Here is a 12,500-nt window from a genome sequence, read left to right as displayed (position 1 = left end):
TTCATGGGTAAGATGCATGATTTATGGAAAGAAATGGTGTCACAAGAGAGGCATGAAACTACTAGTATTGTAGACTTTCATAAAAAAGAATGGTATGATATTGAAAAACTATAGTAGTGTAGAAATGTAATAGAGTAGAGTATGAATTCAAACATTTGATCAATTGCTCTACAGGAGTTCTATAGAGGTGGAACTGAGCATCAGGTATTCTATGAGGGAATGTGTTTTGTGCGCAGCAAATGAAACCCTTTTCATCCAAACTTACAAAGCCCATCTCATTCTTGATTATTCTTTTGCCTTTTTCTCAGAGGAGGTAATGCTGGCCGAAGAGAGTAAAAACTCAGGGCCCTCTGCTCTGGATGGTAAGACTGGATATGAAACACACTTTCCACCCCACACCACCCCACCCCGCCCCACGTCACCCCACCCAGATCTGCCAAACCTCACCACACCTCACCCTTCCCCTCCCAGACCTCTCACCCTATAGCTGTGTGCCTGCAGTGCTTCTCATACATTATTTACTGCTTGTGCTTCAGCTGTGGTAGTGTTCTCCTAAACCAGCACTTCTTTTGATTTGCCCATCTCCTCCCTGGCCCAGAAGTTTAGCTTGTGAGTGTGTTCAATATCCCCCTGCCCATATTGCCATTCTGACGCTTGGTGTTTCTATTTTTAATCAAATCTATTCTCTGCACCAAGAGTACACTCTCAGCAGCAAGAGTATAAATAATCCAATCTGCAGCTTTGACATGATCCTCAGCCTCGTCTCAGGAAACTCGTAATGGAAAGTCTAAAAAAAAAAAAGAAAACGAATCTCTTGTTGGATGGAAACCTGTTGAGGTGTGTAAGTGTATGCATGTGTGTGTCCTGTGCTAATGTGGTCCGGCAAAAACTCATCTCGGCGAGCCAACGCTCCAGCATCTGTAATGAGGAGCCAGTAGAGAGGCTCAGAGATTGCTGTTCAAAAGCCTGCAGTCTCAGGCGCCGTCAGTAAACGTCTGAACATGCCACACCCATGCATGCACAAAGGGTTATGACCTTTGTGAAAATTGAATCATGTTTCTCTTTCCAAACCGTGCACCAAGCGAGTCGTTTTTTCATTCAAATGTTGATTGACAGCTCCCGACACGCTGTCTGAATGGGAAACAGACAGTAACCATGGTGAGGAACTTCTGTTTATTACTCCTTGCAAAATCTCCTTGTTCCTCACAAACCAAACAAACATTTCCCCATTCGTTCATGTGGTTAAACACAGACTTCAGATAGGGCCCTGAAATCAAACAGTGGCATGTTAAGAGTACTGATAAGCTAAAACGCACAAAATAAGAGAATCCCTGGCTTCTAGTCCACAGATGTGGCGGCAGTAGTCGTGAGGGAGCTACTATTTGCTGAGTGATAAATACATGACATGTAATTGCCTTGATTCATGTTTACATCTCCGTTGCCATGGTAACTGTGAAATGGAATGTGAGGGTGCCTTAGGCAAAATGTTGAGGTTGAGTGTTACATGACCTAGTGAGAGGGAAAATTTAATTTTTAGGAATTCAGAACTTTATCGGGACTTTATTGTAATAGAGGTGCATTTGCTCTGTGCCAGTGCATATCTTGGTTACATTTTGCCAGCCGTGCATTCCCATGTCCCTTTGCTTCACTCCAGCTAATTATGGTTGTTATATGTAGCAAACCTCTTATTACTGTAACATGCTCCTTTGGATGTTCAAGAAGTTATTTAATTCAGACTTGAAAGCCATCTTTGACATATTTAAATGTTTTGCACATGTTTGAAATTCGTGTGTGTTTTATGACAACTCCACAGTTGCTACATATATAATTCTTATACTAATCAATTCCCTGCAGAGAGATTAACGTTTGATTTCATCATACACTGTGCTTATGCACTAAGTAGTGTGCATATTAATGGACTCATTTAGTATTTATTCAGCTTTGCCTCTGTAATCCGCTAACCATGTCTTTTCTCCACTTATGTAGTCTTTGTGTTTGTAAATACACATAATATTTTGGAGTTGTCATTGTGTGTTTCGTTATGTATTTGTTAGTGTCTATATATGGCCAGTGTAAATGTTAACTTGATGCTAACATGAGGTGTGTTTATCTGCAGTGCTGAAGAGAGCCACCATAAAGAAGAGAGGAGAGGCTATCCACCGGCGGCCAGGGGACGAACAGTACACAGACATCCCCTCCATGGGTGAGGCATATAATATTAGTTCTGTAAGATAACCTTGGAGTCTAGTCTTAGGCTTAGACTTCTTTTTCATTATGATCTTTACCGAGAATAGCACTCTGGATTCTGAATCCAGTGATCCAAGACTTTTTCATTGATATGGACTTTTTTTTTTGCTAAAAATCCAAAACTGCTGTGTGTGTGTGTGATCCCTCAACACGCCAGTGAAAGGGCACTCTTGGTGAGTAGTACTGTTGGTTCCTTTTAAGTGCTACAGTACATTCTGTCCTTGGTTGGGCAAAGGGAGATTCCGTGAGCAGGGCCCCTGTCATTCTAACCGAATAGACAGATTTGGGTATAGTCAGCGTATAACGACCTTGAACGGTTAGGTTATAGCTGAACCCTGGCCCCTGAAGAAAGGAACAGATTGTGTGTGCACACAGTTCGGCCTATTTCAGGAATCTCTGGAAGAGTTGAAACTGCTCTGGGTGTTGTCTGGGTGACAAGGATCACTATCACTGGTTTGCTACACTTTTGACTCTGAAAAAAAAGTTAAAATGGTAACACTTTACTTGACGAGTGAGTTCATAACACATTCATAGCAGCTGTCATAAACTACACATAAAGCATTCATGACTTTCATGAGACATGACTCAACATTCATACCAAACCTTTCATGAATTTGGAAGACAGAACAACGATAACTTGTCAAAATAAAAGTCCAACATCGTATTTGTGTAACATGGATACCATTCATTTAATCCGTCCAGCCTTTGTAAATATTTCATGAATATCTTATGAAGTCTACATCAAATGTCACTTTACTATACAAGTTGTGAAGTATTCATAATCACTGAGTTTAACACTAGGAGGTAAACTAGCCTACATTCAGCTGACCCATATTTCTGTAACCTGGAACGGTTGGACATTGCCAGTAGCAAAAGATGAGAAATCATCTGCAAAGGTTACGTCATAAAACAAATATATTTTTATGAAATAAAAATTATTTGCTTGACCATGTTCTGTCTTTTTGGCACTGGTGTAGCCCATTGACTCAGATGTGACGTGATCAGGTAAGAAGTTTGGACCAAAAACGTTAATGCTGCTTTGCGACTTTTATTTTGAAGATTTCGTCGTTCTGTCTTCCACATTCATGAAAGGTTTGGTATGAATGTTGAGTCATGTCTCATGAAACAGTCATGAATGCTTTGTGCAGTTTATGATAGCTGCTATGAATGTGTTATGAACTCACCCGTCAAGTAAAGTGTTACCGTTAAAATTCAGGAAAAACAGTTACAATTCTGGAACCAACTTTCGGATGACATCAAAAAGGCCCCAACAGTAAACAGTTTTCAATCTAGACTTCAGAGACCAAACTGTTCTCAGATGCCTTCTGCTAACTGCACTGAGTTATAAATTCTGATTCTGCCTTTTAATGATTCTATCTTCTTTTATTTTGTCTTTTTTAATTATTCTTTATGTTTAAATGATTTTACCTTGTGCATTTTATGTTTTCTTTTTTATAAAATCTTTACCATTTACACTATTCTTTGACTATTGCCCTTCTATGCTTTTATTTCCTGTTTCCTTTTGTTTATATACTCTGATTGGCTTCTCTCCTCGTGACTCCTCATCCTCCCCCCTGTGTTTGCCAGGCATGCCTCTGAACAGAGCCAGCATCAGGAGTGCCAAGCGTGGTCCCACAGCCTACTTCCGCCGCAAAGAGCGCATGCTTCGCATCCAGGTGCGCCGCATGGTGAAGACGCACACCTTCTACTGGACCGTACTGGGCCTGGTGGCCCTCAACACGCTCTGCGTGGCCATCGTCCACCACGACCAGCCAGAGTGGCTCTCCATCTTCCTCTGTGAGTCCAGTCCTGCTGTCCTGTATTACTAACTAAGCCTTGTGTGGCAGCAATGGTCAGTAAAAAACAGCAAGTCTCAACCCTCAAAACAGAGCCTCTCTGTCTCTCCTTGTGTTTGTAGTGCTTTATCAATTGGCATTTTTTTTTCTTCTGGTCTTTATTTTCTCTTTGTTTTGCTGGAGCCCCCCCTTTTAAACAAATCTTCTGTAAGGGATAATGTATTGTACACCGGTCATTATCGGAAAATAGGTCCCAGCAGGCCCTGACGCAAAGCAGAAGGGAGTACATTATCCCGCTTATTATACAGCTACTTGCCAAGATGAAAAGAAAGTTTGCCACACAAATAGAACTTCAAAGTTTCAGATGTTGCATAGCACAGTGTTACTTGCTGACTTTCACTTTCAATGAAGTTCCATTGTGATACGTCAGCAGACTACTCGTGAATATGATATGAAAGACTTGAATCAGAAGCACAAAATCCGTTGCCATTGACGGTCATTATTTTTATCGGACCTCCAAACATTGGGAAGGCCCATTGATGTAAATGGAACTTTCTGCAGCATTCTGAAGAGCCATATAATAACGTGTTATATTATACCTGACTGACTTATCATAACACCTGTTTAAAACAGCCATAGTGTTTGTAAAAGCTGAAGTAAACACAAGGCAAGAAACTGAACCTGTAAATACTCTATAATGCATTGCAGACTATGCAGAGTTCCTGTTCCTGGGCCTGTTCCTCATGGAGATGTTTTTGAAAATGTACGGCCTGGGACCGCGGCTCTACTTCCACTCCTCCTTCAACTGCTTTGATTGCGGAGTGAGTGCAGTCTTTTTCTCCTTTCATATCCAATCACACACACACACACACACACACACACACACACACACTCAGACCAAAGCCATTCACATGCATACACACACACATACACACTCTATCTCCTCAATGTGCTTGGGAGGACATATTAAATAGGTGTCAGTGCCAGAATAGGAATGAGAGGGTTCTGATGAAAGCGGAAATTAATATTATGCTAATTTAAAGAGATGAAGTGAGGACAAGGGCTGCTGCTATCCCATTGGCTCTCACGCTGTGGAATACAAATACATCCGTTGAGTGTTTTTACGAATTCAGTTCATGCATGGTGAAAGCACTGCTCTTATCTGGATCAGGTTTGTCATTATAAAAATACAACATGTACTACACACATAGCAACAGGTCAATTGAATTCACTTATTATTATTTAGATTGCACCTGCTTTCAGGTATTACAGGTTTAATTCAATATTTGCAGTATTAAAAAAATCTATGTATCTGGGTAGCTAAAAATAGCCACACAGTCGTTTCTGAATTTTGTTTGTACACATGTGTCAGTGAAGTGCATGTGATGCAGTGTATGTGTGAGCTATGGAGCCCAGGCGGGCTGGCTGGCTGGCTGGCTAACGGGGTCTTGTGACTGGGGCTTTGGCAGGTGATCGTGGGGAGCATCTTGGAGGTGCTCTGGGGTTTCTTCAGGCCCGGCATGTCCTTCGGCATCAGTGTCCTCAGAGCCCTGCGCTTGCTGAGGATCTTCAAGATCACCAAGTGAGTGCCCAGAGGCGGACGATAAGCCTCAGCGTCCCCCTGTGGGGTTGTGTGCTGGCCACCGCCTTATAGTGCCATCTCACCGCCCCGTATTTCCCCAGGACTGAGCCTGGAGGGTGTCAGAATGGGCTTAAGGAGGATAATTTTGTTCCACTTAGTAGTTTTCTTTTATATGCTCATCCAATCAAAGTTTTAAAGTTAAATAATTTTACAAGCATTTTAAGACCTGTGTTATGATTGTGTTGAGAAAATTATGACAGAAGTACTACAGTGTATCACCACTGAGACTTGAAAAATAGGTCCATAAAATGAGTTTATAATGTGTTTTGATGTGCAATGTGTTCCATCCTGACTGGAAAGTTAAATTAAGACTATCCCCAGATCTCTTCACAACATCGCTGTAAAAATGTAATAGCACAAGGCATGCCTCTCATTTGGACTGGTATTGAGATGTATGTGAACATGGCCGCCAGGTACTGGGCATCTCTGCGGAACCTGGTGGTGTCCCTGATGAACTCCATGAAGTCCATCATCAGTCTGCTCTTCCTCCTCTTCCTCTTCATCGTGGTCTTTGCCCTGCTGGGAATGCAGCTCTTTGGTGGCAGGTAGGACCCACCAGCCAAAACCACATCATCATCACCTGTGTCTTCATTTTGTGTCTAGCCATTTTGGTGTTTTTCTATGCAAGAGAAGCCATAAAATAAATTGCTTGAAAAACAGCCAACAAGCCATTTATAATTGTTTTATGTTTTCAGTCGTTTGTTGTTGTTGTTGATGTCTTTCTTGGGATCTGCCCGACATTAATGTTATAGCTTTACTCCTCTCCCCTGCCTCCCGTTCCTGGTCAACTGAACCAAAACGATGACAAGATTCAATTTCAGCCCAGCAAATAGCGGCACGTCGGGTTTTCATCTTTGTGGCTCCCATCGGGTTTGTCGTGACAGAGCCTGAATTCTTTGGAGACCACAAGCCAAACATTCCACTTTATTACAGGGGGAAATATAAAGCTGCAGACAGGATAAAATAAAATTAAAACAGAAAGGAAGGAAAAAAAAAACAAGATGAGGGGAAAAGGTCGACTCCTTTTTCCAAGGGAGAGGCAAACAATCTAATTTAGCGAGGCAGGCAGGAAGCCAGTCTACCTGAATAAGATCAATGAGGGAAGTGCAGATGCCACTCAGATGCCATCCTCTCCTCTCTCTCTTCTCTCTGTTGTGTGCAGGTTCACCTTCGAAGACTTCACGCCCACCAACTTCGATACTTTCCCAGCCGCCATCATGACTGTCTTTCAGGTTAGAGATCAAACCGGTATCTCAAAGATTTTTGAATAGAGGAATGTGGAGTATAGGGTTTCTTTTTTTACAAAGATAACGAAACCTTGCTGGGTATAGAAATTGTAAAAGCCATTGAATGATTTTAATAGACCATATAGAGCACCCAAACAAATATGCAACTTCCTACTGTTTTACAATACTGTGTTACACAGTGCAATATAATCCTCATATTGGTATATGAGACATGTGGCGATGCACCCTGACAAAGCAAAGGATATTAATGTATGTTAAAGAAGGTCTTTGTAATGTGCCGTTTCTGAAGAAGGGTGTGCGTGTGTGTGTGTGTGTGTGTGTGTGTGTGTGTGTGTGTGTGTGTGTGTGTGTGTGTGTGTCCATCTGCTGTGTGTGTATGTCCCGCAGATCCTCACAGGAGAGGACTGGAATGAGGTGATGTATGACGGGATCCGCTCGCAGGGCGGCGTGAGGTCCGGCATGTGGTCGTCCATCTACTTCATCGTCCTCACTCTGTTTGGGAACTGTATCCTTCAACAGGCCTCCGCCAGCGCCCTCACAGCTCACAACAGACAACGCTGCCCAGCCCACTTGGAAACATGCCATGAATGTCAACATGAAATCGCTTATGTTTATACCAAAGATTCTAGAGCGGAGCTCTGTTCTAGAATCTTTGGTTTATACCTTTATCTCTGAATGACTCTTAACAATGTGTTATCTACCTTTCCACCATGAATGTGTAAATTGAACTGTTAGTAACTACTACTTTCATTCCCTCTTCTACTTTTAGACTTTTGGAGTCTCATTCATGCCATATGCCATATCTTTGAAGCACAATATACAGTGGAATAGTGCATTTTATTTAATTAATTAATTAATTAATTAAATAGTTTATTTTTATGTACGTGTTATGAATAAAAACACAGCATGGCTTACAATGGTTCTCTGACCAAGACATGTGATGCAGCATTTAGGAGGGTACAGCTCTGTCCTTAACCCGGAATGTGACCAGATACACTCCTCAACGTGTTTTTGGCCATTGCTGTGGACAATCTGGCCAATGCTCAGGAACTTACGAAGGTAATTTTTTATTCACCCCCAGTATCGCTGTCATACTCTCTCTTGTCCTCCGAATGTGACATTCAGTGATAAACAAATAAATAGAATAAACGCTGGTCGTTGGCTATTGTAGTCAAGCATACTTTCGGTCAGGCTGCAGCAGTCAGAGGAGCTGGCTGGAATGTTGAAACAGAATGTGCGGGGCTTGATCATCTGTGCCAGAAGACCCGGTGCAGTATGGTGCTCAGAGGGTCCGAGCCAATGAAACACTCAGTGTAAACACATCTTGCAATAATGTGATCAGTACTGACTCATCCATAAGTAATTACACAGCATTTAACTGGCTTTGAATCCCCGTGGACATATGTTTGATATGGATTCTTTGGCACGCCCTACAGTGTTAGACTCTCATGTGCGTTTGCATACCCAACTGACTACAGTATGTGTGTTACTAGAGTACTCCACAAGAGTGCAGACCACATATTTCAGACCCAGAGTCCTAAATCAAGCCAGTCTTGCATGCTCATGTACGGTCACGTACTGCACCTGTATTAGCTTGTAGCGTTTATGTGAATGTTGCATCTTACGGACAGGTCATGTTGATTCTTGAGGACATGCACAACCAATGCACTGAAAAAATGCAGGATACACCCTGAGTTATTAGGAGTTTTCCTGTTTGCAGTGTCTATGCCAACTGTCGTCAGGGTGCATTATTTATCATGTATTGTAATTGAACTGCTGCTGCCCAACAAGTCCTCATTCATTTGCCTCTGAAAGGATGAAGAGGAGGAAGAGGCGGCATTCAACCAGAAGCACGCACTGCAGAAGGCCAAGGAAGTGGGTCCCATGTCGTCCATCATGTCCTCAGAGTAAGTGGCGAGAGTGGGCCTGCCCCGCCTGCCTGCTGGCCTGCCTGCCTGCCTACCCCACCACTGGCACTGGAGGTGGCTCTGCACCAGGGCATCACGCTGACTAACACCTACTAACCCCTCAGCCCGTGTGGGCTCTCTGCTGTCTGACACCCCCCTCCCACACACACATACCCCGCACCCCCACGCATCCCTGGGGGTCCCGTAGCACTCCCATCTTCCAAACACCGAGTTAGAGATTGGCAGTGTGCACAGACCTTCACATAAATAACCAGGGCAGTCTCAGTAACACGCACACCTCCTTCTGCTGTACAGGTTAAAATACTGTAGAGAGGCTGTAGAGAGGGTAGCAGAGTAGTGCCTTATGAAGCGGCATATGTCGAGTGGCTTTGTGGAACGTGTACAACCGGAATGAAACTACAAATTGTTTATGGAGAGCTATTAAAATGCCAACACAACCACAACATGCTGCTTCAGTTGCACAAGAGGGAAGGCTTTGCTTGTGGAGAGCATTTTTCAAAAGGGTTAGTGTTTAGGAGCAGGGGGACAGTTGTTCAAGTCAGCGAGCGGGAGTCGTAGGGGATTGTTCAGCAGATGGACCCCCCCCCCCCACCCCATTCTCTTTCCCCACCTCCTGGTTTATGTTGCACCAGTATAATTTGCTGCGAATGGAGCAGAGTGTGTCGCCATGGCTACCGGCAGGCTTCCGAGCCGATGCAGGGGATGAGTCTATTATGTTGTCATAGAGACAGCTTCAGCCGCCTCCGAATGAAAACATTGAGCCGGGGTAGAGAATTTCCTCGCCATCTCCCCCAGCCAAAGATCCTCTCCCTGATTTCCCCGTTTGTCGGTTCCCATTGGAAAGCAGAGTGGTTGGTCTTGAGGAAGAGGTGGCTAGAATAGACCTGAGGGTCAACCTGATGAATGCTATTGGAATGGTCACTAAGTGCATTGCTCCTAAAATGCTTTGTATTGCCTGTGTGAGGCATGTAGCTACAGTGAAGAATGCCGCCACATGGAACAGCAGTGGACCGGCTGGTCTGCATGCCGTTTTAACCACTGACTCTGCATTGTATGGAAGCATAGGAAAAATTGGACCAAAGACAGAATTTGCCTTAGGGTCCGCTGAAGACAAATGAGCAGAGAAAGCAATTTGTCTCTCAGCCCGACAGAGCACAAATCAATTAAATATTGCATAAAATGAGTGAAAATGAACCAACAAAAATGCCACCAGCTAGTTGACAAGACATTAGATGGCATGCTAGATAGGTTTGATATTCCAGAGAAAGAGAGAGTGTCAGCAGGTGAAGACATTGCAGGGAAGAAAAGTAGTAGAAACACAGTAAAAACCAGGGGAAGCACAGACTGTCTGGGGTAAAGTCCTTGTCAGAATGCATCTATTAGATGTTTAATATCACCGAGCTCTCTGGTTCTCTGTACACTATGCAGAGCCTGATCTTTGGTTGCCTGACGTCAGTGGAGCTGTGAGGCCAGCCGTGAGTGAGTGTAGGGCCAGGGTGCATGGCTAGCGTTTGGGGGACGGCATGCCCTCTCAGGCGGGACCTGACCTGAGCGCAGGTGGTTGCAGCATGTCCACGGCACTTTGGGAAACCTCTGCATGAGACCTAGTGGCATGACTCCTGCAATGACTTAGCATGATTGAGAATGTCTTGACTAACACACACACACACACACACACACACACACACACAAACACAAACACAAACACAAACACAAACACAAACACAAACACACACACACACACACACACACACACACACACAAACAAACACACACCCCCACATACACACACACTCACACAGACATGCTGCCATGCACACTGGGAATGCTACCCTTGGGGCTATCTGTCTACTAAAATCTATGTTGATGCTTCTGCCAATGGACCACCATTTATACATGTTCTATTTCTGTGTCATGTTTCTCCAAAATGTCTGAGCATTTCAAGTTTTTGATACAAAAATGTTGGTGTTGCACATGTTAATGTTGCTCCTTTCTCTAATACTGCTACCATCTTGTTGTCGTGTGGAGCTTTGCCTACCCTGTGACACAGACCAAAATATTCACAGACCTAGTTTTTTGTGTTAAGATTAGATAGATACCTTTTTCTCTACCTTATATCATTTTGTATAGATGTTATCTCATTGACCACATCATTTGCTTCAAGAAAAACAAAGACCTAACTCCATGTCTATCTAGAAGATTTGGGAGTAGGCTACCCTAATTGGTGAATAGTTTTATTGTTAGCAACGGCTAGCTGCTGTCATTTTGAACTGTGTCACAGGACCTGTTTTGTCTGAGTTCTCAGAAGCACTAATGTCTTGTTTTCAACCAATCGCTCATTGATAACACGGACCTCACAAGAGTGCGGGTGCGAGTACGAGTAAGTAGACACTGTCTGTTCATTACAATTTCCACGCTGTCTGCTAATATCATGCGCCGCGACACACTTCCGTTAGCCATCCCTATCCCCTATTACCACTTTGTCACTCTCTCTCTCTCTCTCTTTCTCTTTCTCTTTCTCTTCCTCTCTGTCTTCTTATCTGTTGGGTGTTGGGCATGTCACTGCCTTCTTTCCATTTTATCACTGCCTTCTTTAATCTTTCCAGTTCTGATTTGCCATTTCTCACTGAGTAATGTTTCTGACAAATTGTTTTTTTTTTTCCACATTCCACAACTTACATGGACCTGGGCGCTGGCCATAGATTTGGGGGCCTTGTGATTTTGTTTAGTCAATGTGCCTACTAAGAAAACATACATCAGTATTTTAAGTCTACAAATCAGATCTTGCTGAGAATGCTAAACCACACTCATTTTGGCCCATGCGAACATTGGAATTTTGCTGCTGATTACACAGAGATATATTATTTATCTTGTCTCAGTGGGTCCCAAAATAAAATCTTTAGTCAGTGCACACATCCAAGCCACCACAGAATGTGGCTTATCATACTTTCTGGTGTAATTCAGTTACAAGCATGATTTCACTTTATTAAGAAAATAAGATAAGGATTTCTCAGTTCTAAAAGCCTTGAAAGAGTAATATGTTTGAAGGAATGGAACACTGCTTCTACAGTATGTTCTATTGTAAATAACAAATATCAGATCCTACCAATAATGAGATGTTATCAAGTTACTGGTAATAGTAGACGTAGACTGTTGCTGAGGTTATATTTGTATTATTGAGGCAGCCGTGGCCTACTGGTTAGCACTTCGGACTTGTAACCGGAGGGTTGCCGGTTCAAACCCCGACCAGTAGGCACGGCTGAAGTGCCCTTGAGCAAGGCACTTAACCTCTCTCAGTGCCGCTGTTGTTGCAGGCAGCTCACTGTGTCGGGATTAGTGTGTGCTTCACCTCACTGTGTGTTCACTGTGTGCTGAGTGTGTTTCACTAATACACGGATTAGGATAAATGCGGAGACCAAATTTCCCTCACCGGATCAAAAGAGTATATTATATGCTTATACTTATATACTTATACTATTTGTAGTTGTAGTTATTATGTTTGAAATGGGATCGAATCAGGTGAGAGTTGTGTGTTTTGTTGACTGGGCATCCTGAAGGTGTTTGTGTCTCTCTCTTCAGCAGGCGGAGGAGGCCCTACCTGTACAGGAGGCGCGCCATTCACAGGAGCCGGCCTGCCTAC

The 12,500-nt window shown here is 43.3% G+C and overlaps 1 protein-coding gene across 15 annotated transcripts in view; it reads left to right on the top strand.

Moving 5' to 3' along the window:
* The window catches only part of LOC125300096 (voltage-dependent R-type calcium channel subunit alpha-1E), a 135,777-nt gene that overhangs the window by 92,990 nt on the left and 30,287 nt on the right, over positions 1-12,500 (top strand). For 7 of the 15 annotated variants that reach the window (XM_048251637.1, XM_048251638.1, XM_048251641.1 and 4 more), the window contains 12 exons: positions 309-362; positions 1,117-1,158; positions 2,117-2,203; positions 3,835-4,044; positions 4,752-4,864; positions 5,513-5,625; positions 6,099-6,230; positions 6,848-6,917; positions 7,320-7,437; positions 7,924-7,991; positions 8,748-8,839; positions 12,440-12,500. The exon at positions 12,440-12,500 is cut by the window's right edge and continues 833 nt beyond it. In XM_048251637.1, coding sequence (XP_048107594.1) covers positions 309-362; positions 1,117-1,158; positions 2,117-2,203; positions 3,835-4,044; positions 4,752-4,864; positions 5,513-5,625; positions 6,099-6,230; positions 6,848-6,917; positions 7,320-7,437; positions 7,924-7,991; positions 8,748-8,839; positions 12,440-12,500 — 1,160 coding nt within the window. The remainder of the gene's footprint in view (positions 1-308; positions 363-1,116; positions 1,159-2,116; positions 2,204-3,834; positions 4,045-4,751; positions 4,865-5,512; positions 5,626-6,098; positions 6,231-6,847; positions 6,918-7,319; positions 7,438-7,923; positions 7,992-8,747; positions 8,840-12,439) is intronic. The other 8 variants (XM_048251648.1, XM_048251639.1, XM_048251647.1 and 5 more) reach the window with 3 other exon arrangements.

This window comes from Alosa alosa, chromosome 9 (genome assembly GCF_017589495.1).
Source record: "Alosa alosa isolate M-15738 ecotype Scorff River chromosome 9, AALO_Geno_1.1, whole genome shotgun sequence".
Lineage (NCBI taxonomy): Eukaryota > Metazoa > Chordata > Actinopteri > Clupeiformes > Clupeidae > Alosa > Alosa alosa.
This window is presented reverse-complemented; position numbering and strand designations above follow the sequence as displayed.